General features: G+C 36.1%; 1 protein-coding gene across 1 annotated transcript; it reads right to left on the bottom strand.

The window, feature by feature from the left end:
- On the bottom strand, nt 1-25,751 carry CLPTM1L (CLPTM1 like). The gene is made up of 17 exons (XM_070939109.1): nt 25,493-25,751; nt 23,630-23,730; nt 19,059-19,248; nt 18,326-18,471; nt 16,767-16,845; nt 14,503-14,620; nt 13,037-13,131; nt 12,480-12,564; nt 11,143-11,246; nt 9,637-9,702; nt 8,907-8,957; nt 7,222-7,304; nt 6,302-6,336; nt 5,342-5,397; nt 5,196-5,240; nt 4,254-4,369; nt 1-1,997 (listed from the first exon to the last, which is right to left on the bottom strand). The coding sequence occupies exons 1-17, from the start codon at nt 25,673-25,675 to the stop codon at nt 1,913-1,915; spliced, it is 1,638 nt and encodes a 545-aa protein (XP_070795210.1). The 5' UTR covers nt 25,676-25,751; the 3' UTR covers nt 1-1,912.
- Between the last annotated feature and the right edge of the window lie 1,088 nt (nt 25,752-26,839).

Consider the following 26,839-nt stretch of genomic DNA (forward strand, 5'->3'; position numbering starts at 1 on the left):
TTTAAAAAAACACATATGGTTACATCATAACAATATTTCTTCCATTTAATAATTTAAATTCTGCTGTATATAAATAAATAAAAGTAAAATGAAAGCTTGGGAGTGACCAAAATTTTCAATTAATGTTGGATCCAGGCTAAATTAGTGATACTTTAGTCCCATAATTAATGTTAAATTAGTCACTATTTATTTGCTCTATTAATCTGAGTGGGATTGAATATAACTACTTTAGACTGGAAATCAACTCATTTTCAATAAACAATCCTAATAATCTAAAACCTGATATTTGAGAATTAAGTGCCAGCAGATTTCTGGAACTCTAGTGGGGAAAATACACATGCATATTCAGCACTATTGAAAGCAAAACCTTTTGGCAATAAAGTCACTAATGTATTAAGCATACTCAAATTTCATTCAAGTCAGTGGCCTTAAGCATGCACAGCTAGGCACAAAATGGCAGCCCTACCTCCTCTCCCCTACCATTTCTTAGTGTGGGACACATGACCCCACAGGAACTCTTATGATTGTTCTCCAGTGTTCTGTATTTGAGAAGTAAAAGGGAATTCCATAGATTAAACAATTTTATGGGAGTCAATGGGGATTAGAACATGTAGCACAGCAGTGCTATTAAGGATCATGCCATAATCTAAATGGTGTTTTAAACTTGCATTTTGAATATGCTTAAAATATATTTCACATGAAATATAAACATTATTTAATAAACACAGCATCCCAATTTATAAAAAGGCTCATTATAAAATATTTAAGCCCCCGCACCAAAACAAAACATGGCAATTGGGCAGTTACAATTTCCTTACCAGTAGAGTTTGAACTGATCTTACTTTATGAATCTTTGAGATCTTTATTTTCTGCCTGCCTTTTGCTTCAGACCACTCTTCATTATGGTTTATATTGTTATAGAATGAAAAAGGTTTACAGTCTCCCTGCCGAAGTATCATTGGCACAATAGTGTGTCATGCACCTATGTATTTACATTCTTCTAAAAACATGTTTTTGACTGAAAATGTAATGACTTTTCATCTTAGAAAAAAGTTCCTGTTTAGTGGAATCAAGAAATTCCAACTATAGGATTGAACAAAAGTGTTTTGCTGTGTGTGTACCAAAAAAAATCCATTCCCCAAACTACAGAATACTATTTGCTGCATGTACTTAGTTGACTTATGCTAAATATTTTTTTAAAGTTACACGCTTTGCATCCAGGACCAGCTTAGAATGATTTGAAATATACCATTGAGAGTACATGTCTTCATATGGTTGCTGTCACGATTAGGTTCATATAAGAAGCATAGCTGGCATCTTTAAAAAAATGAAATGCTCACATCAGGAAATACAGTACAAAATAAGGGACACAATCCAGCCAACCAAATATTTTTAATCCTTATGATTTCAAAGAGTGAGTGAGGAATGTACCCTCCCTAAAATCATAAAAAGGCTGGAACATGCCAAGGATTGGTCCAAAACCTTTTTACAGAAAGGTTTGAAAGTGAAGGGCAGGTCCTTGTCAGTTTATTACCTTTTCATAATCATTCACAGTACGTTCCTCTTGTTCATAAGCCGAACAGCTGAATTTAAATGCATACTCCTTAATGTCGGCTGTTGGAGGGTTCAAGACATTAAGCATAATGGACACAAATATTTATGCAGAAATTGTCAAAGCAATTCAAAATGTTAACTACCTGGCAGAAATATTGGCAGCCTTGTTGAACCCCAAATAATAATTTTTTAAAAAATCCAAAGGTAATCATAACATATTTTGGCAATGCAGATGATACAATGTCCATGACATTCTGTCCCAAGTTCTGAAGAATACTCTTTTGCTTCATCTCTTTTTAAAAGTCAAACAGCATATGCAGCCAGCATCAATCCAAAGAATTTTTAGCAATATCTTGAATTATTCTTTGTGGGGTTTTCTTTTCAGCTTCTCTTCATAGGATTCTCCATATTCATTCACTCTGCTCTTATCCACAGGATAAAGCCTTAGGGATAAAAAGAAATTGTGACATTTTCTTAATCAAGGTCTTTTCATGCGTCTATTTTTTGCTATTGTTAATGCATATAAACGTGTATGTCTAAGACATGTCTACTTCTATGTCTTGAAGTAAAGAAGTGCTTTGTTAACACTTGTGGGCTAGCTGAAGTACTGTATGCTGCAAATGACCAGTGCTATGTTGCTACTGTAAACAAAGAATATTGCATGTGAAGCAAGTATGATTAAAATTAGTACAGGTAATCCTTGAGTTACGAAGGTAATGGAGCCTGCCAATTTTTATTTTTTTTTAATTTGATTTATATGCCGCCCTTCTCCGAAGACTCAGGGCGGCTTACAATGTGCTCAGCAATAGCCTTCATCCTTTTGTATATTTATACAAAGTCAGCTTATTGCCCCCACAACTGGGTCCTCAATTTACCTACCTTAGAAAGGATGGAAGGCTGAGTCAACCTTGAGCCTTGGCGAGATTCGAACCCTGCAGTAATTGCAGGCAGCTGGTCTTAATAACCAGCTTAATAACAGGGTGCCTTAAACCCCTGTACTACCAAGGCTCTTACATTCATAATTTGAGGATTCGTAGGAATGAATCACATAATTTGAACATGATCACTCCCTGCTTTCGCCCACGCATTCACTAATTGAATGCGTGGGTCGTTAAGTGCATGAGGTATATCAGGGTGGGAAAGGCCATGGGGTGGAGGTGGGGGGCTAGTGATGGAACAGAGCCTCCCCAACCGATTGAGATACCTGATGCTTACCCTCTCCCAACCTGCCATGCCGGATTCACTTAGCTTGCAAAGATCTCTCCTTGCAAGATCCTCTCTGCCATGGTGGCTTTGCCTTGGAGGGAGAGGAGAGCAGGATGATTTCCCTTCCAGCATCTGATAGGCTTGCAAATGCTTTTCACACAGAGAGTGAAAGGTGCTGGGAGCTGTGATCTTGTGTGACTTCAGGCACTCATTTTCTGCTAAAGCAGGTGGGTGCCTCAAATCACGCGAGATCACAGCCCCCAGAACCTTCCACTCTCAGCACGAAAAGCATTTGCAAACCAATTGGACACTGGAAGCAACGTGACTTTGCTTCCAGCATCTAATCGGCTTGCAAATGCTTTTCATGCCGAGAGTGAAATGTTCTGGGGGGCGTGGTCTAGTGTGACTTCAGGCACCCATTCTATGCAAAAGTGAATGGGTGCCTGAAGTCACATGGGAACACAACCCCCAGAACCTTTCACTCTCGGCGCGAAAAGCATTTGCAAGCCGCCTGGATGCTGGAAGAGAAATCGTCCTGCTCTCCTCTCTCTCAAAGGCAAAGAAACCGCGGCATAGAGAAGACAGATCTTTGCAAGGTAAATGTGTCCAGCGCGGCAGGATGGGAGGGGGAAGCAGTTGTGGTGTGTGTGTGTGGGGGGGCGGGAATAGAGTGAATGTTGCAGTGCCTCTGCTTTCGTTCTTAAGCGTGAACGACTGCTGTGGTGATACAACATTTGTCCATTACTTTGTCATAAATACTTGGGGTTATTACATAACTTTGAATGGTCACTAAGTGAACTGTTGTAACTCAAGGATTACCTGTAACTTAGTCTCTCTTTATCCTATCAAAGGGATAATGTAAAAGCCTTGAATGACTGAAGTCATGCCAAGTACTGGTGGTCAATATTTATGAGTCCATTTCATAACCTTCACTACATATAGTAGTAGATGATGACTTAGAATGCAAGACAAATATTTGGCATACAACATGAATTAATGAATGAAGTGAAAGAAAAATTGTTAAGCTATGTCTCTAACATTATTTTCTGAATAGAACAATGTAATATATTTAAATGATGGTGCCTGAAGTGGAGTTGATTCAATGTAAACAGAAATGGCAATGAAGGTGTTTATTATGAATAAAAAAAATCTAAAAATATATTTCAGAAGGCTAAGTGTCAGCTAGATTGTTCAGGATATGTATGAGTTGATAGCTGTATGTTACACTTTGCTGAATGGTGATAATGAACGGGGAAAATTGTGCAACATTCTGAATGAGTAATTATTTGATAGCCTCAAAAGGTCTTGTGAAAAACAGATATGAAAATAAAAAGAATGAGAGAAAGAGATGAAAGAAACTATAATACACAATCAATACACAATCACATTTTTCTCAACTATGCATGATATACAAGACATATCTATATTTTCTCCTGGCAGAAGAATGAACCATCTAACTAATGAGAGGAAATGTAAAGAAAAAAAATACATACCATCTTTGGTAAAGGTACACCAAGAACACCACATCATCTCTAAAGCAAGCCAGCCGATGAGATGTTGGCATTGTAATAATAAATGCAAAAATATCATCAATGAATGTGTTGAATGCCTGTTAAGTAATAGACAAGAGGATGCAGCTTGTTTAATGGCATGTAAATAATGTATTATTTATAATAACAAATTTTTCAAGCAAATCAACGGTTTTTGATGACATAATATTTAAACAGAATAGCTGAAGTGAAGGTAAAAAGAATGTCATTTTAAGATTATAGACAGGATCCTTCTCTCCGATTATGAAAATGTAGGTTAAATCTAGAACAAGCAAAACCCATATGCAACATCCAAATGATTTTGTATGTATCCTTAGTATGACAGGCTTACCCACCTCATGACTCAACAAGCTGACTCTAGCAGTTAATAGACTCATTCAACTTGTGAGCCATAAGGTAGGTAGCCAGGGGCTTGGTGTCTTCTCTCCACTTTACCAAGGCAGCTCCAAGGCAGGTCTATACTGGACTTTCACTGACCTGATGGGCTAAATAATATTGCCATTATTAATTACGCACTGTGCTTACAAGTCATGTAAACATCACGTTGAGATTCCTGTGCATAAGGCGAAAAGCTTCTCCAGGTGTAGTTCATTACATTCTAAGTTGATCTTTCTATGGATCTTAAATCTAAAAGTAGTTATTACGGAACCTGAGAAATAAAAGCATTCCAAATATTTGTTTCAAATCAGGTTACGGGCTTTATAATGAATATAAGACTTGATGGTTCTCTATACAAACTACACTATCAGAGTTATTGCCTAATAACTTTGTTGAATATTTTTTGGATAATACCAGACTGGCAAATAAAATTCCAACTGTAGCTTGATTTTCAAGTAATAATTAAAGACTCAGCAGCATAAATCTTAAGTTGCAAAATTAACTTACTTTGTATGTGAATGCTTTCCATGGCAAATGTGCAACAGATTTCATCTGGGAAGGAAGAAAACAAGAAAGTCATACAATATATTATTTTAAAAAATGAAAGTTGGGTTAAATAACATGTTACGATATTGGATTCAATTGTTAATTACCTTATAATTTACAAAAAGTTGTGGCAACATAAATAGAAATCCAAAAGCATACACTCCTGTTGAAGGGGAAAAAAATCACAGTATTGGCATGATAGAAAAAAAACAGATATCCATTTTTATTTATTCCCGCTTTTAAACATCAGGATACACTAAGTGTATTGCAATTTAATATTGAGCTTTTATTTCAATTTAGGCTCTCACCCTCCCTTATACTTAGCTCATTCTAGAAATTTGAAATGTTTGGTTCACATTCTTTTGTAGAAATGCAGTAGAACCCTACAAAATTTTAATTACAGATGTGTTACATTAATATATGAAGAAATAAGGTTTTAGGTTGGAATGGGAAATCAATGAAACAGAAAATTCCCAGAAAAAGTTAATGACAATTTCTTTCTGTGTGGTGTGTGTGTGTATGTGAGAGAGAGAGAGAGAGACCCATCCATGCCATGTACATGTCTGTATACATTAGAAATTCAGCTTGATTTGAAATAGACTTTATTTTACAATAAATTAGCATAAACGTATGGCTAATAAATAGAAAAAATAGTCTGCTTTGTTCTACCGATTGCAAATTTAAAACTGAAATTACAGGAGCAGGATTTCAGCTTTACTTTACCTCTTGTAATTTGATCATATTACCAGCCTAATATATTAATTTGTAGATGGTTAATGCAAATAAATGAAACAGTTTGTGTTTTAGCACACATGCTGTATATGGATACTTCCTTTTTTCAGATCTGTCTATCTCGGCTGCTATTCCACTGACTAGACCATCCCAGGACCTAATACTGGAATTGATCTAAATCAAGTCCCCCCCCCCCCCAAATATGCTCTGAAGCAATGTACGATAGCAAGTACATACAGCTACCCACTTCCAAAAATACTATGTCTCAGCAACTTCTTTTGAAAATACTTCTAAAGAACTAGATTTCAAGAAAAGCAGTAAAAAATTATACTTACCATTGACGAAACTATTAATTAACCATGAATACCAGCTTATGAAGAAAAAGAAAAGGAGAGCATTATTTTCATTACTGATCATTTAAAAAAATACAATTAACACAAAAACGTCTTTCCTCGCTCCAGTTTTTCTGTGGACTTCATATAAGGCACATGCAAATCAAGTCATGTATGCACATAGACACATATATACTGCATATAGGGCACAGAACTGAAAGTCAAGTACAATATTTATAATATATAAAAGTACGATATATTACAACCTCCCACTTTAGCCAAAGTATTTATATAAGTAATACAAAGAGAGAATGGTAAATCAAAGCAAATGAGTACAAAAAGTAAAAATAAATTAAAATTAATATAGAATTATTTATGTTCATATTTATATTTATATACTGGCAGCCTCAGTCATCTGCATTCATGATAAATGGTATCTGAGAAAGAAAAAGGCATCTCAACTTTAAAAAAAAGCCCCTTCATATTTTTTAACATTTACAAAGGTTAGCTGCTCAGATGTAATTAGTTTATGAAATTCCTGATGACTGGTTAAATTTGGCTTTAAACCAGAAAAATCTTAAAAAGTTGCAATAAGTATTGATCAAATGTTGCACAAGCAGGCTTTATGCTTATTAGCATTTCATCCATGCTTATTCCTGTAATGACCATTTTCTGATTTGGCAGCTTCAGAAGAGAAATTGTAGGATTTGCTATCGGTTTTTAATAAAAAGATTTAGAAGGCTTTGATCAGACAAGGCAGTGGAGAGAATCTATATAATTCTGAGAAAGAAGCATGATTTATAAGAGGACAGCTGTTGGAAATACACATTTTTGAACATTTCAGCACTTTTTAATTATACTACCAAAAAGAATATATTATCTTATTATGCCTTAGATTTTTAAAATAATGTACAGCAGCTTACCTTTTGTACTTGATATTCAACAAAGAATAAATTGCACCGCCAATACACAATGGATATAGCAAATATGACAAATATTTCATAGCCTGAGAGAGAGAGAGAAAAAAGCAAACTAAATATATATTTTCATCTTTTTTTTAAATGGCCACTTGCATTATTCCCCTTTCATCATTATAACACCACTTGTACAGAATAACTTGCTATCCTGAGAGGTAAAGGCTGATGCGCCTTTGGATTCCAAGATCCAACAACATTCAATGAACTTCATCAAATTCACATATATCGGTAAATAAAAGCTGGGCAAAAAGACCTCATTGGAATAAAATCTGAGCATTTCAGCCAGCACTTCCATCTCAGTATAATAAGATGGAAGTTTTGTAAACTTCAATATAAAAGACCAAGAAGGCTGAATATCATTATTTAGAATTTTTAAAAAAATACAATTTCTATGCGGTACTAAATATTTAAATGCATCAAAGGTTCTGCCCACAGAACCAAAATTAGAAGGAAAAGACCATCATTTTTAAAGCAGATATATTTTTTATAAAGAAATAACATGAATCAAATTTAATTTCTGTGCTGGTCTTAACCACAATTTTTAAAGTTTAGCCCTTAGCCTGCCACTGAAATGGCATCTGTGATCCTAGGATTATAAAAAATGTTTGTCGTCCTGCTTTAGGTCCAGGCTAATTAACGTACATGATCACTTTCAACTACTTAAATTATTAGGTACAAATTAAACCTAGAACTGCAACTAGCCAAAAACTGCTAAAGCTATTGTTATTAATAGTCTTTAACTTTTTTTTTTTTTTTTGACATTTTGATTGGTTCATTTGACATTTTGATTGTAACTGCCAGGCACTTTGTGTAGATATTAACACTGGATTATAATCCTCTAGACAATTGATCATTAAGATCTGAATCTTCCTTTATGAGTTAGTATAGATATTTTTCAACAGGAATTCATATTGTTAAAAAACTGACCTTGGAATTTTGTCTGGAAAAGGTAAATTCTATTTTTTTTTTAGATATCACTACTGATTTTTTACCACCACAGAATTCTTTCCATACAGCAATTTCAGAGTTGCTGAAATTGCTCTAACTCCTCTATGATGACAATTTAAGTTGTTAGGCTATTCATATGTTCAAGAACAATAGGAGAAGATGCCATCATTACAGATAGTCCTCAACTTACAACCATCCATTTAGTGACTGTTTCAAATTACAATGGCATTGAAAACGTGACATGATCATTTTTCACACTTAAAACTGTTAGAGCATCCCCATGGTCATGTGATCAAAATTCAGTTGCCTGGCAATCGGCATGTATTTTTGATAGTTGTGGTGTCCGGGGATCATGTGATCACCTACTGTGACCTTCTGACAAGCATAGTCAATGGGAAACCCAAATTCACTTAACAACCGTTGCTAATGTAACAACTGCAGTGATTCATTTAACTATGGCAAGATAGATTGTAAAATGGGGCAAGGCTCACTTAAAAACTATCTTGCTTAGCAAAGAAATGTTGGGCTTAATTGTGGTCATAAGTCAAGGACTACCTGTATAGTAAGAAAGCATGCTTTACTGCTTCCCAGTTTGATTCTGTAGTCAACTCAGTATAGGAATTGGCATAACAATTTCACAAATCAGTAAACTAAAAATAACACTAAACATAGGGTTATTTTACCTGAGTATCATATTCCTCAGTTTTCTTCTCAGACTCTGTAAATGCTCCAAACTATGCAGAATATAAGAATTAATCAGTATAAATCATTTTATTTATGATCCCAGACCAATAAAACCCAAATCTAAAATTTAAAATACAGGAAAAAAATAAACAAACCTAAAATAGTTAAAAATCTATCCAGCTTCTGCAAGCTGGAACTAGTGCTGGAAATTTGGCGATCTTTACAGTGGTTATGCAATTTAGGCCTTGCAGAAGACATACTGTTAGTTCTTGACCAGAAAGATAATTAAGATTTCTTATCATTGGGTTTATGAGAGCCAGACGCCATGGTTGATATGAGGGTTAGTGTAATATATGGACTACTAACTCAGTCTGTGTATTTGAGCAAAAATCTACGGTATATCATTATTGTACAGACTTATATATTTGCCTGCAGTCTCCATAATAGCAGTGTGTCAATTTGAAGTTCATTAAGACTTCAGCTGGGCAATTAGTGTAAAGATTTAATTCCAAAATGCTAGGTGGTCTAATTACAGATCTCACTTTGTACATATTAAACACACTACCATATGCAACCTCTTCCATTCTGAAGAGGGACAATTTTTTAAAATATATAAATAATATATATATAATTATATATATTAGCCTAACACTTTACATCCTGACCAGATGAAAATCCAAAATTGGGAATAGTTTGAGTAATTCACATAACATTTAAAAAATGAAATACCTTTATTGCTGGTATCAGACCATTCCATTCAATTGTCATTTTCATTGCTTTCTTCACTTTCCAAAGCTAGAGGATAAAAGATGAGTTTAATATTTTAATGTACTGCATTACAAATTTATTTGTTTCACTGTATAACCTGATTATATTTAATTATAACTAGACCTGAACTCCTTGGCATTGGCATTTAATTCTAACGTTTCTTAACTACCTTTTGGAAAGAACATGAGTTGTCATGATTGTTTAACAATGACTGCATAACAGAGAAATTATATACTCAGCTCTGTTTCTATATATGTGGTTCTACAATAAAATGGAATGTATGATGTTCAACCTTTAACAGGAGTACTACGGTATTGCTTAGGACTTCATTCATCCCAAAAGCAAAACATTACATATCAACTCAATGATATTTAACTAACATATGCTGAAATAAAATTTTCTTTGGTCTTATGGTCAAACCATGAATATAGAAATCTTAATTTCTCAAATGATTCTTATAAAGCTATTCCACACTTGTTTTTTTCTTTTATATGAGATCTATTTTGCAATAAGGTTATTGTATGGACAGAATATGTAGTTGCAGTTACCTTTATGATTCCAAAGTATAGCTAATATAGTATATATATAGTGTCTGTATACACACACACAAACACACACACACTATATATAGCTCTGAGGTTCATATAAGTAGGCAAGCCTAAATAGAAGGGGCAAAAGATATCAAACAAATGAATCAGTCTTTCAGATAACTAATACTAAAGATTCAGAAAAAAAATCTAGCACAGAATATGCCTCAATTGTTCCGGTACCTTGAATTTAAAAAAGCTCTTAAGAAAGTGAAGATACAGTAGAACCTCTGATCACGACCAAATCAGGTTCTGACAAAAAATGTGCATTTTTTTCCCCTCACAGCCGATTTCACCCTTCCGCACAATTTTTTTTGTAAGTGCCAAATTTCCAAAATTAGGTTCGGGTCACGATCAAATCGATTTGTGACCAAAGTTATTGACCAACGAATTATGGTCATGACCAGAGGTTCTACTGTACTACTAACAGTTTGTGAGTAATGGATGCTGGAAATCCCAATAGTGAAAAAATAGGACCTCTTTGCTCCTGCATTGCTCTTCCTTTTTTCTGTATGACCAAGAAGACAGAATTATGCAGAAGAGCAGAAATGACAGCACATACTATACCAAATAGGGATAAACATGCAAAGAGAAGTCATGCACCCCATCAAACAAATCAAGTAACTGATCTCAGCCAATTTTTTTTTCAAATCTCAGAATGGAATAATTGACATATTGTTCAACTAATTTCCATCATCATTAGTTCAATTTATGAATCAATTTAGAATACAAATCACTTGCAACTAAGCTGGTTCTGACCTATTAAAATAAATTCAATCATGACAGTTTAAATCCTTGCATTCTTACTAAGCTGCTTTGAGAACTCATCTGTCTGTGCTTATACTGTACGTATCACATGTAGAGATAAATAACAGCTCACCTCAATCACTGCTCCAATACCAGCTGGAATCAGTACCAATAAGCTTGTTTGTTCATCCAACAGAAAAAGAAATATGATCACAGTGCTGAAACATCTCCAGAGCACTGCATGAAAAGAATTCACATTAGTGCACTGTGGATTTTTAAAAACTACATTGCACAATTTGGAAAAAAATCTGGATACATTTGAAAAAAATATCTACTTATTTTGAAAAATAAATTGGAATCAGAGATATAAACCATTTTGTTAAACTATAGTTCTCTAAATAAAACATAACCACATTGCACAACATACTAAGCCAGTTTGCAAACAGTAATGGCTAGCTTTAAACAACATGCAAAACTAAAACATATTTTGGCTAGCACAATAAAACCTGAAAGTTTGAATAATTATAGTTCTACATATCCACATAGAACTAAGTAACAGTATTCAGTGTACAGCATTCTTTAAAACTAGAATAATAATAAACACTGAACAGAATGTTAAAATTTGGACCACTTTTTAAGGCAAAAACTTGTAATCCAACTGCATTTTTTTTTTTTTGCCCATTGTATTTCTTGTTCTAGACATGTTGGTTAACCCAGACTTTAAAGATGTATTCCTGTAGCAAGTTTTTCCCTTCCTAGAAGCAACACAAAGCAGTGCTGCAGGGATGAGTAGCAGGGAGGACAGCTACAATGAGGGCATTGCAGTGGAGATGAACCAATGATTCCCACATTAATAATGATGGGATTTGATAGTTTACCTGAGAATTTGCCTGATTTGTGCTGAATCTCTCATCTTCTACCATTTAGGAATGACAACAATGAAAAACACAATCCTAATGAACAGGATTTGCCATTCCCTCAGTGGAGTGTATTATAATTTTAGAAGCAGTGTAAAATTCTACTTTCAATAAGCATGTATAACATTGAACGAAAGCCTACACATGTGAAATAAGTCTTATAGGGAATAAAACAATGGAGAGGGACTTTTCACAATAATCTTTCAGTATATTCTCTGAGACAGCACAAAGAAAGCAGATCATAATCACAGCATATTTTCAGTGGGGGCCCTGCTATTTTAGAACATTCTAGTCTCTGAAGCCTATTGAGTGATGTCTGGAAGTACTAGAAAAATCAAATTAAGACAATATTGTTTCAACAAGTTTTTAATTAATAGGATTACTAGAATATTATCTAACCATTGCTATAATCCTTCATATCCCTGATTTTACAACAACCATTTAAAATTTTGTTTAGAATTTTCATAGTTATACTTTATTGGGAGTAAATGGCTGTGTGCATTGCTAACACTGGAAAATAGCAAGGTAACATGTAGGTAAATATGCTATGTACCTGCTTTTGTAGACATGCCAATCATACTCTTCTTTTTCTTCCAGAAGCTGATGTCATTTTTAAATGCAAGGAAATCAAAGAGAAGCTGAAAATGAAAAGTATCACCATACCATTAACACAGTTATTACTATTTTAAAAAACAAATATAACAACACTTTAAGAGCTGGTGCAACCTTGCATCTTACTACAGTTTTACACCTGCTCAGATATAGTTGACAATATTTTAGGATGCTGAAAGAAGGAAAACAGTTTCTGTTTACCATGTCCCATAGTTACCTAACTCTCAATGCTACCTTTTATATTTTTTCTTTTACCATAATATAAGGGGAGAAAAGTGTATTTCAACCTGAGTCCATTACATCCAAATTCAATACTCTAACTGTTCATTAAACTATATAGCAAGAAACATGTTCTTGAATCAGACCAGAGCTATTTTAAATAGGAGTCTGATATACATACTAATATATATGAAGCGGTATCTATCAGAAATAGAATTTTATATTACCTAGATGCATATCAGTATTGTTATTATTGTCTAAAACATATGATCTGCTTACATGGAAAGCTGCAACAAAAAATGTCAAAGCAAGAAAATAGAGGTTTGTATCCACAAATATTCCCTTTACTTCATCAGCATCTTTTTCTGAAAAACCTAGAAGAATAAACAGAATACATATCTGATCATTAAGATGAAACAAATGTTCTTAGAAATTTAAGTTAAATTTAAAACATTAAATATTATTTTGTAAATACTGAAATAATTCTTGCAAATCTTTATTAAGCACAGGGAGCTCATTAACATACAGTTTTAGGCAAAAAATAAAGCTTCAACAGCATTTATTTATGCCTTTCCCATGTGCAGACTGACGTCCAAACCAGGAATAGTCTCACTGCACGTAAGAGGTGAAAAATGTGGGACGCTTTATAGAGCTTCTTGGCTTCCAATTAATTTTCGTAATATTGAACCATAAAGCATAAATCATAAATCCAAAATACAAGTAGTCCTCGGGTTACAACAGCAACTGGGATTGGGATTGGGATTGGGATTCCTGTTGCTATGCAATACGGTGGTAAAGCACAATGTCATATGACTGCATTGCCTAAGGATGGCGATCCAGACAATCCTGGTTGCTGTAACCCCAACATACATGGGTCATTAAATGGGAAGCAGCAGGAGCCCCAAGTAAGGGAGAGCATGTGTCATGGGAGGATAGAGGGGTGCCAAAGCAGGGTTGGGGAGGCTGGCACAGGCTGCATGTGAGTCAGGGAGGCCTTGGGATACCCGGTGCAGACTACGCAAGTCAAGGGGGGTTGGGGGAGGGTTTGGGACAGTGGTGGGTTTCAAAATTTTTTATTACCGGTTCTGTGGGTATGGTTTGGTGGGTGTAGCTTGGTGGGCTTGGTAGGGGAAGGATACTGTAAAATCTCCATTCCCTCCCCACTCCAAGGGAACGTTACTGCAAAATCCCCATTTCCTCCCGATCAGCTGGGACTTGGGAGGCAGAGAATAGATGGGGGCAGGGCCAGTCAGAATTTTTACTACTGGTTCTCCAGATCTAGTCAGAACCTGCTGAAACCCACCTCTGGTTTGGGAGGCACATCACATGCTATGTACAAGTTAAAGGAGGCTGGACGGGTAAAGACAATGCATGGGGTTGGTGCTGCAGGTGGAAATGATTTACTGGAGCAACTTGCAATTTTCCCTGCCAGCTTCTCTACTGACTTGGCTTGTGAGAAGCTAGCAGGGAAATAGTGATATTGTAATTGCCAGCTGGGCACCTAAGTGCCTGGATCATGATCACATGACTGCAGAGGTGCTGTGATGACTGGAACTTCAGAGACTGGTTGTATGACTATTTTTTCAGCACCATTTTAACTTTGAATAGTTACTGAATGAATGGAGGACTACACGTAAAATTTCAATTTCAATTTTTTTAAAAAAATCATGTGGAATTCCTAATCAAAACCAGTTTATCAAAGAGTCCACTGTACTTCCATGAATAATCCAGAAACAGAGGCTTACCAAATTGCTGTAGAGAGTAAACAGCGTCTTGCATATGAATCCAAAATCGCAATTTTCCCAATGATATTTTATCATATGACACTGTAAGTGGAAGTTCTGTTGTTGAACGGTTTATAATCTGCATTAGGTTAAAATATTTCACAAGATTAATAATAAATTGGATATTACTGAAATACTTCTTACCAGTATTAACAGTTAATAAAAATGGCTAAGGTCTAATTATACATTTTTCCCCAAAATATTCAAAAGAAAAACAATACTATTCAGAAATGTTCCTCCATAATATTTATGAAATCAGTATCGCCTAAGTGTTATTTTGCAAATAATTATTGTATCATTTCTGGTAGAAATTATATTTAAATTATCTAAACTTCACCAAAGAATAAGATAACAATTAAATATAGGGAGCAATTCAGTGTATTTTGTAAAAACTCATCCATCCACCCATCCATGCATCCATTCCTTCAGCTGCCAACTCATGCATATCTTACAGGGATTAAAACAATTTAAAATAACCCACAGACATGTCCATGCCATTGGAAAAAAAATCCACAAAAAAGTAAGAATGTGCTTAGATTCAATAATAGGCTCATACATATAAGCCCTTGCCCAGTGCCTTAGAAGAGAGATAGGTTTGGGGCTGTTCTTTTGAAGGACAGCAGAACCAGGGCTGGATAGATCTTGGGGTTCGGGGGAGGCAGGTAATAGAGAAGGTGAGAACTAATTCACGATTTGCTAAAGTAATGTTTTAAATTTATACATGTTATTTTAACTTGTACTATATATGGTGCATATGCACTATGGTGCCGTCGGCCAAACAATGTCGATTGGCGGCCCCCAGGGGGAGAGCCTTCTCTGTGGGGGCACCTACTATCTGGAACGAGCTCCCCCCGGAGATATGGAGGATTCCGGATCTGCGTACCTTCCGTCGCGCGCTCAAGACGTTCTTATTTCATCAAGCTGGCCTGACCTAAGTTTTTCCCCTTTTTAAATGGAAATTTTAAATTTGGTTTTAAATTATTGGGGTTTTAAATTTTCAGCCAAATTATTTAATTCGTTTTACTCTATTTTAAATTTTGTATTTATATGTTTTATTCTATGGCTATTCACTGCCCTGAGTCCTTCGGGAGTAGGGCGGTATACAAATTTAATAAAATAAAATAAATAAATAAATAAAATAAGTATTTAAAAATAAGCACATCATTGAAACTACTTTTCCATGAAGAAAATGTATGTTTTGAACTTTTTCCCTTAGAAAAAGGGCAGCTACTGAGAGTAGGAGACCATGGAATTAATATAGGGATATTCTTTTTTACCTCCCTCTCATATTAATGATTGCATGAGCCAAGACTAATCAAAGTTTTGACACAAGGTGCATAAATACATTATGGAATTCAATGCCAAAGGTTTATTGGTCTGGGACCACAAAGAAATATTTTCATTTGCATACCAGTGTTGTGGTACTTGTCAACTCAAATTCTAATGGCTATAAGGTACCAATAGTGGTTAGCTTTCCTATATAAAATGCTAGAGAAAATTAGAACAAATCCTGTTACCCTCATATGGAGTTGTGGAGTTTTCACTTAACATTTGGACTAGTTATGATATGGTAGTAGTACACCTAGTTGGGCTCATATTTTTATTAGTTTCTTATATAAAGTTTCTCTTACATATATTCTGCTGTACAAAAGAAACATCATTAACTCTAAAATATTTTCACTGACTTTGTAGGATATATGTTCAGTGTGAGAAGCAGACTATTATTGGGGCTTATGGATACTAAATTAGAAGAGATTCTTTAAAAAAATCATTTTGTATATGATAACAGCAGCAAGATTGTTATATGGACAAAATGAAACAGAATTGAAATTCTTGGAAGAAGGGATAGTAAAACTGTCAGAATTAGCAGAAATGGCAGAACTGCCCTGTTAGATCAGGGTGAAAATAAGTGCTTTTCTAAAAGAAAATGGAACCCTTTTATTGATTTTTTGTTAAAAGAAGAAAAAAGTGAAATGATTTATGGATTTAATGATTATAAAATATGAGAATCGGCTGAGGGGATCTCTGGAGGAGATAAAAAGTAGGGGAGATGATGGATTTATCAATATACGGTATATTGAAGAAAAGGTCAGAAGTTGTTTTTTTGTAACTTTTATTTTCTTTCCTTGCACTCCTTTTTAGATTTGTCATTTACTTTCTATAAAATTCTCAATAAAGAGAGAAGCAGACTATTTAATTAAAAAGAAAACACAATTGTTACTTACCATTAAATCTTTTACTCTGTTACTCAGCTGATCAATAAATAATATTGGAAGATAATGCACTGTCTTGCCCAATTGTATCCTGCATTTAAAAAAAAGTGTATTATTAATGCATCAGTCTTGACACAAAGATTTCCATCCTAAATAAATAATTTTACAATATGTGTCTTTCAGAAAGAGGTGTCCTAATATAACTTATATTGTATAAAACAAGTCTTAGATTGAACATATACAAGTAGCCCTCACATACTGACCAATTGTTCAGGTTCAGAGTTTCAACAGTGCTGAGTAAGCAGATTGACAACTGGTCCCTGAAGATGCAGTTGTCACAGCATCCTTGCAATCATGTTATTGTGATTCGAGTGCTTGGCAACTGTCCAGCACATTTACAAAGGCACAATGTTTGGCATCCAAGTGATTGCCATTTGAAACCTTCACAGGTGATTTCTGATAACCAAAGTCAATGGGGAAGTCAGCAGGAAGTCGCAAGTTGTGAGCATGTGATTTCTTATTGACCTGTTGTGATTCGCTTAGTGACTGCAGCTGGAATTGAGTCGCCTTCATAAATTGGGTGTGGTCACATGATTTTTCATTTTATGACAAAGTTGCTGGTTCCAATTTGGTTAATGAGGACCACCTGTACATAGTTGTTTGTTTTTGGACCAAAAAAGGAATTTTCTTTCTGGATCAGTATATATGGAATATAGGCATCTTCTATACACCCTAAATTTATATCTCAGAACTGCAAAATAGGTAAATGTTATTGAGCCCTCAATACAAAACAACAGTCAGATAGGCTTCTGATACTAGAAGCAAAAACCGGTTATGAATATGGCAATGAGTCTGAGAGACCAGCTGTTTTCTTAAAAGATCTGATTTTAAGTTCCTTGTTAAATGTATCTTCTTGCAAGCAAATAATAGAAGCTTCACATAGTTTAGTATGGAATAAACTCTCAGTTTACATTAAGTGATGCAATCAATTTTTATACGTCTCCCAACTTCTTTCAAGTTGCTCAAGGCAACATACAAGTGTCTATTCTTTTTTTTTTTAAATCTCCATCTGAAGTAATTTAGAGGAAGAAATATATCATCCTCAAGGTTGTTTGAAATCTGGAAAGCTTAATAACTAATCAAAGGTTTGAATATCAATCTTTATGGCTGAATCAATAATATACAATAATTATCTTACTACTATGCTAGGCAGCAGTAGTTTGGGTTAGCTTCAAAGCCCCCAAATGCAATACAATTGCTTTCAAAAACTAAATCATTTGTTAAAAGTAATCTGAAAATGAAAAATGTGTTGAAATAGCAGCATTTCCCAACTTTGGCATCTTCTGGGTTCACATATCTGGAGACTGTCCAAGTTAGGAAGGCTGCACTATTTTCTTTTGATTGCTACTTTGCACACAGGTTACAGTGAGACAGGATCTTGGAGTCTGGAGAAACAAAAATATGACCCTCAGTGGCAAAATATTATTTGCCCCTGTTGAAAGCCATGATATTAAAGACTATTTTTTATCCTATGTGGACTTTACCAGAAGCAAAATCAATTATTAGCTTACATTTTCATATATCTGTGTACATCAGCTGGGAGAGAGGATCCATCAAAGACAAAGTCTTCCACCATAACATTTAAGGTCAACCTAGACCTCCAGTGTGACACAGGCTCATCCAGGGCATAGTTCTGCTTTTTTTCTGTTTCAATTTGCTATTTAATTAAGAAAAAAATGTAAACAAGATTTAGTATGACTTCGCAAAGATAACATGCTTGCAACAACAGAATAAAACTATCGTTTTAGTTATTACTTAAGCACTAAAATCACTTATCACTAAATACCTCCTTGCATCCTCTCTCTAGACAAATATTACATTTGAGGGGAAAACTCAAAATCACAGTAACAGAGGAATCACTTTACAAACTTCTACAAAGCGAGAAACAAAAGCTCAAAATGCGTTTTTTAAGAATCAAAGTGGATATAGAATTGGCAGGTTCAGGACAGATGCAAGTAAGAATTAACTTCATTTGAATATATTTTGTTGCTATCAAAGAAACATGTATTTTCTAAATTGAATACAGAAAGAAAATGATAGAAATCACTGTGGTATTTCACAGAAAAGCAAATATCTCTGTCCTGTTTTGAACAATTCATGATCTAAGCAAGGCCATTTGTAGCTTTTTAATTAAAAAACAACACCCAAATTCCTATGAACAATACATCATTTTATTTCATTGGTTGGTTCTTTAGATTTCAGAAACTAACCCCCAACCCCCCAAAACAGGGAAAATAATCTCACCTGGGTGATAGGTTCTCCTGTAAGAAGATTGATTTCCTCTGGTTTAGGTACCATGTACGTAGTGAGAGGGCTTACTATATGCACTTGCTTGCCATCATGCCAAGGCAGAATTCCAGCATGATGAAGAAATATGTAGGCATATAATGTCCCATTATTTCTTGTTTTCTTTGGTACAGAAACGTTAACTGTTCTAAAAAGATAAAACATAATTTATAAAAATGCTTACACTTGTTCATAGAGATAGGGTAAATACATACAGTGGGGCAAAAAAGTATTTAGTCAGCCACCAATTGTGCAAGTTCTCCCACTTAAAAAGATGAGAGAGACTTGTAATTGTCATCATAGGTAGACCTCAACTATGAGATACAAAATGAGAAAACAAATCCAGACAATCACATTGTCTGATTTTAAAAGAGTTTATTTGCAAATTATGGTGGAAAATAAGTATTTGGTCACCTATAAACAAGCAAGATTTCTGGCTCTCACAGATCTGTAACTTCTTCTTTAAGAGGCTCCTCTGTCCTCCACTCATTACCTGTATTAATGGCATCTGTTTGAACTTGTTATCAGTATAAAAGACATCTGTCCACAACCTCAAACAGTCACACTCCAAACTCCACTATGGTGAAGACCAAAGAGCTGTCGAAGAACACCAGAAACAAAATTGTAGACCTGCACCAGGCTGAGAAGACTGAATCTGCAATAGGCAAGCAGCTTGGTGTGAAGAAATCAACTGTGGGAGCAATAATTAGAAAATGGAAGACATACAAAACCACTCATAATCTCCCTCGATCTGGGGCTCCACGCAAGATCTCACCCCGTGGGGTCAAAATGATCACAAAAACAGTGAGCAAAAATCCCAGAACCACACGGGGGGACCTAGTGAATGACCTGCAGAGAGCTGGGACCAACATAACAAAGGCTACCATCAGTAACACACTACGCCGCCGGGGACTCAGATCCTGCAGTGCCAGACGTGTCCCCCTGCTTAAGCCAGGAAATGTCTGGGCCCATCTGAAGTTTGCTAGAGAGCGTTTGGATGATCCAAAAGAGGATTGGGAGAATGTCATATGGTCAGGTGGAACCAAAGTAGAACTGATTGGTAGAAACACAACTCGTCATGTTTGGAGGAGAGAGAATGCTGAGTTGCATCCAAAGAACACCATACCTACTGTGAAGCATGGGGGTGGCAACATCATGCTTTGGGGCTGTTTCTCTGCAAAGGGATCAGGACGACTGACCGTGTACAGGAAAGAATGAATGCGGCCATGTATCGTGAGATTTTGAGTGCAAACCTCCTTCCATCAGCAAGGGCATTGAAGATGAAACGTGGCTGGGTCTTTCAGCATGACAATGATCCCAAACACACCGCCCGGGCAACGAAGGAGCTTCGTTGAAGCATTTCAACGAAGGGCTTCGTAAGAAGCATTTCAAGATCCTGGAGTGGCCTAGCCAGTCTCCAGATCTCAACCCCATAGAAAACCTTTGGAGGGAGTTGAAAGTCCGTGTTGCCCAACGACAGCCCCAAAACATCACTGCTCTAGAGGAGATCTGCATGGAGGAATGGGCCAACATACCAGCAACAGTGTGTGCCAACCTTGTGAAGACTTACAGAAAACGTTTGACCTCTGTCATTGCCAACAAAGGATATATAACAAAACTTTTGATATTGACCAAATACTTAATTTCCATCATAATTTGCAAATAAATTCTTTCCAAATCAGACAATGTGATTGTCTGGATTTGTTTTCTCATTTTGTCTCTCATAGTTGAGGTCTACCTATGATGACAATTACAGGCCTCTCTCATCTTTTTAAGTGGGAGAACTTGCACAATTCGTGGCTGACTAAATACTTTTTTGCCCCACTGTATCTGTTTAATTCCAAAAGTGAGTTACTAGCATTTTAACTGTCATCAATAGATTTTTCTTCATTATTTGAAAACTTTCATAATTAGGGTTTAAGTATTTTACAGATGATGCTAAAATAACAATCATAATCCAGTTTAGATTTTAATTAAGCATCAGTGGGAACTAATCAGCAAATAAATTTAATTAATAATAGTAATGTCACATAAAGCCCCAGATTTAATTGTCTACACTGTTTCCCCAAAAATAAGACATCCCCTGATAATAAGCCCAATCGAGCTTTTGAGCGCATGCGCTAAAATAAGCCTCCCCTCAAAAATAAGCCCTCCCTGAAAATATTTAAACGCAATCAGTTAAGACGGCAAGAGGAGCCCCATCTTGCTCCACAATAAGACCTCCCTGAATATAAGCCTAAGTGCTTATTTTGGGGTTCAAAAAACTATAAGACAGGATCTTATTTTCGGGGAAACATGGTATCAGAAACACAAAAAGTCTGGATAGTGGATGTAACAGTACCCAGAGACAGCAGAATAAAAGAGAAAACTGGAGAAAATCACAAAATACAAAGACCTGCAAACAGAAGTAGAATGACTGTGGCAAAAGAAAGGAAAGGTATTACCAATAGTAATAGGTGCATCGGGTGCAATCCCAAAACAACTGAAGCACCATTTGAACATCATTGGCATTGACAAAATCACAAGTCAGTTTGCAAAAGGCAGCTTTACTTGGAACAGTTCACATCCTGCGACAATGCCTTTAACACCATCAAACAACAACATCTGACTATTCCAGGTCCTTGGGAAGGACACAATAAGTGGATAAAAATGCCACATCCAAACTAAATATCTGGCTGACTGTGCAACAAACCATAATGAATTGGAATATCTTGAAATCACTAGAATTTCAGTTGGGTGAATTTCAAATAGGTGACTTCGGGCCAGTCACGCTCTCCTAGCCCATCTTACCTCACAGGGTTGTTGTGGGGAAAATAGAAGGTGGAAAGAATATTAGATATGCTTGCCATCTTGAATTATTTTACAAATAATAACAGTGAGATTAAAAACTTTTCTTTTCCATCAAGCAGTGCTGGCATGAACCCCCCCCCCTTTTTAGCTCTTTTTTAGCTCTTTTTAGCTTCTTAGCTTTTAAGTGTAAATTGGGTTTTAATTGGATTGTTTTAAACTGTGAGCCAAAGTTGTATAATTCTTTTAATTGATTTTAAATTTTGTACTGGTATGTTTTTTATCCTTGGCTGTGCACCGCCCTGAGTCCAATAGGAGAAGGGCGGTATATAAATTGAATTAATAATAATAATAATAATAATAATAATAATAATAATAATAATAATAATGATGATGATGATTTTTTTAAAAAAAATACATACATTTGTAAGTGCCACATTTGATAAAATCACAAAAGCAGTTACAATTCATACAGAAGCAACTTTATTTATTTATTTATTTATTTATTTATTTATTTATTTATTTATTTATTTATTTATTTATTTATTGGTTCGATTTATATGCCGCCCTTTTCTGGAGACTCAGGGCAGCTTACAATGCGTTAAGCAATAGCCTTCATACTTTTGTATATACCTGCTTAGTAGGGCTTTCGCCACCCCCAAGTGGTGTTCTTTTTTATACAAAGTCAGCTTATTGCCCCCACAAACCGGGTCCTCATTTTACCTACCTCGAAAGGATGGAAGGCTGAGTCAACCTTGAGCCTGGTGAGATTTGAACTTGCAGTAATTGCAGGCAGCTGGTGCTATTTAACAGCACTTTAGTCTCCTGCGCCACCAAGGCTCTTTTTTAATGCCTTCTAATGAACAGAGCGGAGTTCCCAAAAGCTTATGCCTTCTAATAAGATGTGTTAATTGGAAAAAGTGCTACTAGACTTCTTTTGACTTTTTGCCACCATAGATTAACATGACTCTCTTCCTATAACATCTTCATTTTTTGCAGTCCAGTAAACACTCTGCTCATGGCCTATTACTGTCATCTCCATTTTATTTAAGTCTCTACAGGTCTAACAAAAAAAAAAAACTGGTTTTCGTATAAATGAGAAAAGAATAGCCCAGTAATGGGGAAAAAATAGCTACTTTCACTTTTGCAAGAGACAACAGCAATGCGCTTCTGAGATTTCTGTCAAAGTCTACACTGCATAAGAAGCACTACTTTTCATTTTGTTTCTTGCCTAAGGAACAGTAGTGAAAAAAATTCTATCCATCCCATGTGATACAGAATTACAGCAAAGTAAGAGTTAGCAATAATAAAAATAAACTTTGTTATTAAATTATAGAAAGTTTAAGCAAAATACAGTATGTGTAAATCCAGAAAAATATATAGATAAGCTTAGAATTACACTTTAAACACACTTACTTTGAAGTAAACCCTATTAACATCAATTAGGCTTACTTCTCATAAATGTGATTAAAACTGAAAGGTCAGGCTGGTCTGATATCTTGTAAGCTTGTAAGTTTTTTTGTAATAAAAAACAAGCAAACAAACAAAGAAATATATGACCTGGATTTTTTTCATGAAATATACTGGCTAATGGGTAATAATAGGTATTTCTATAATGGTTTAAACAAATGTTAATACAGTCACTAATATAAATAGGGATAAAATGTAATTTACTAAAATTTGATATAGGATGGGTACAAAAGAGATATTTTGAAAAAACTGAACAAACAAATTCAAATTACCTTTCAAATTTAGTTTCAACATCAAAATTGTCCACGTTCAAAACCAGGTCGATGTTATTTTCAGTGCCTATGTTTGAGCGTGTAGTCGTATAAACGCTTAGCTGAAACAGAAGAAAGACCATTAATAATTGCTGTTTTGCTGGATGGCTTAAAGATTCCTGCCTTAATCATTCTTTCTTTCATCTTGGATGACATGTTTCCTCATACGTGCTACCCACTCTTCTCTCTCCCTTCCTCAAAAATGGTTTGGTCAAACTGAAAAAAATGAGATTTAAAAAAATGCATGCAACTTCCTTCTCCCTACTCATTTGAGTCAATTTGTATGCCTCATCAAGATGAAAGGAACCCATTAGTCAATTCACTGTAGTTTGGCAAGGACTTAATGAGCTTCCTGTATGTTCCTACTGCAGATACAGGGTGATTGACAAGTAAATCATAATATATGCTCCACTTGTAACAATCTTTTTGGAAGGGTGCAAGTTGTACAACCTGTTCAAATCAAAGAGATCTCTCCATCCTTCCTCTAAAAGGTGGGAAAAGAACAAAGCACAAAATATGGAAAAGGTGAAAAAAAATCAATTCATGAATTAGTGCTTACCAAAATTTTGTGCTCCCTCTAGGTTTGGTAGAGAAGGAGCAGCTGCTATAGATTGGAAGCTAATATATTTAGTACGCCAATACATGCCCATATAGTACATCTCCTTTTTGTTTATTGAACATATGTAGTTCATATTAATGGACCAATAAAGAGCATGGAATAATGCTAAGTCCCCGATTTATGACCACAATTAAGACCAAAATTTCTGTTGTTAAGTGACATAGTTAAGTGACTATTGCACCATTTTATGACTTTTCTTGCCAAAGTTAAGTGAATCACTGCAGTTGTTAAGTTAGTAACATGGTTGCTAAGTGAATCTGCTTCCTCATTGACTTTACTTGTCAGAAAGCTGACCCTGGGATACTACAACTGTCATAAATATGAGGTAGTTGCCACATTGATCATGTGACTTTGGGGGGGATGCAACAGCCATAAGTGTGAAAAATGGTCATAAGTCACTTTTTGAGTACTGTTGTAACTTCGAACAGTCACTAAATGAACTGTTGTAAGTCGAGGACTACATGTACTCCTGTAGGCTACAATTTTATATAAAAGAGGCACTATTGTCATTTCTTATCCTTTGCAGCAGTTGTCAGAAAAATCCTAGCAACATATGTGGACAGAACTGGGCAAAATAGAAAAAAATAGTACTCTGCCATATTGGAAAAAGGAAGGAAAAAAGGCAACATTGCAGACTGTGGTATGGTAAATACCGGTTGGCACAACTCCCTCATACAAGAAGCTAAGGAAAAAATAAAAATAAGCTATTTTCATGGCTAGAGTGGTAGGACTCTGTAGACCAGTACATCCCAGAATAAGGATCTGGGCAAGGTGCAGACATTAACACTGCGCTATGAGATAATCTGCCTACTTAATGCCTCCTGGGATCAGGGGAAACGACACTGGGTTAAATAATCTGTAAAATACTCTGGCAAGGCCCTTCCAATTGCAACAAAAGGGGCTTTTGCTTTAGAAATTTCAATTGCAGCACTGATCTTCCATGTTAACTACAGCAAAAATAAATAAATAAATAGATAAATAGATAAATAAATAAATAAATAAATAAATAAATCCAGCCTGTCAAAGTTCACCTGTCAAAGTTCACCTGCATCTCAGTCCGAAGGGGGGGGAGGAAGAGCAATTATGTCACTCCGCCCCACCCCAATCAGGAAGCGCCACTGCATCGCTGCCAACCGTTACCGCTCATCCGCACCTAGGACTCAGGTGGGGAGAAGGAAAAAGGGGGGGGAGGGGGGGTTGCTCACCTGGAGCTTGGGCCGCCGCGCCAGGTAAGGCCGGATGCAGCCGTCGTTGCTTTCGCCTTCGTGGATGGCAGCGAGGCAGGGCCGGGTATGGACGATGCCGTACATCACCCAGCAGGTGTGTGCCACGTAGACGGCAAAGAGCCCCACCGCCAGCCCCGTCAGCGAGCTGCGCCTCGGCAGCATCGCCCCCCAAGACCAGCGCCGCGGCCGCCACCGGCATCGACCACCCACCACAGGGAGCAGCGCACGACACCGAGCGCTCTAACTCCGGGGCCGTTGCCCGAGGCGAGCGCGATCAGCTCCCCAGCCGCTTCTCTACTTCGGATCTCCCTTCTTTCGACAACGGAAACGGAGCGGCCCGCGCGGAGAGTGCTGGGAAACGTAGTCTCTTAGAAGACAATGGCATCCCGGGCGAGCGTTTGCAAGAGTCAACCTGCAACGCGAACGTTCCCACAGGAGGTCCACATTTTCGCCTCGATCTGACCCTAACTTGACAACTCTGGAGTGCGTGCTTTACATGGCAAAGAATCCTTGGAATAATTTTTTTTTTTTAAAAAAAGATAGCCTGAAAGTTATAAAATATTCGACCACTTAGAAAATCGACTCTGCTTTAAACGAGCCCCCCACAAGCCATTACATGTTTTATTTATTAGAATTTGTCAATCAAAAACGAGAACAAGAATAAAAATACAATGACAGGGACGATAGGCACGTTATCGCCCCCTCTACTGACCACTTAAGTATGATGTTGTTTAAACTAAAACGGCAGATCTTTTTGGAATGCTTCCCACAAGAAAGTTGGAAATACCCCCTTTTAAGTAGAGCTACCAGATCTAGGCTGAAAAAATATTTCCCCGTACTATAGTATTTCCAACTTTCTTGTGGGAAGCATTCCAAAAAGATCTGCCGTTTTAGTTTTCTATGGTGTGCTGTGTATTTATAAATCTGAACTCAAATCTGAGCCAGGAAGAAGGGTTTTAGTATGAGCTGAAGCTGAGGTCTCAAAACATATTTTCAAAAGCAGTTATGTGTATTGTGTCTCAAGTAGCGCTTCAGTCAAGCTTTGTGGTTTACCATGCTATCCTTAATAGAATCCTCTGGAGCTTACCATAAAATTGGTATAGTGGGTGATAATTGTATTGGACATGCTAATATCCTAAACCTTAAGCTTCTTAAGTGAAGTAGACACAGCTCAAAGATGGCAGTGTTAGCTGTCAAGAGATGAGCAGTCATTATAGGAGTGGTTCCAAAGTTTTTTTTAAAAGTTCTGTTTAGCAATTGTAAGTTTCACCCTCACTATGAGCATGTAATGGCATACCTTATTTCTAAAATTCAATTAATGACTTG

The sequence above is a fragment of the Pituophis catenifer genome, unplaced genomic scaffold, assembly GCF_029215685.1.
Source record: "Pituophis catenifer annectens isolate HBS135680 unplaced genomic scaffold, rPitCat1.0.hap2 SCAF_3, whole genome shotgun sequence".
NCBI classification, from domain to species: Eukaryota; Metazoa; Chordata; class Lepidosauria; order Squamata; family Colubridae; genus Pituophis; species Pituophis catenifer.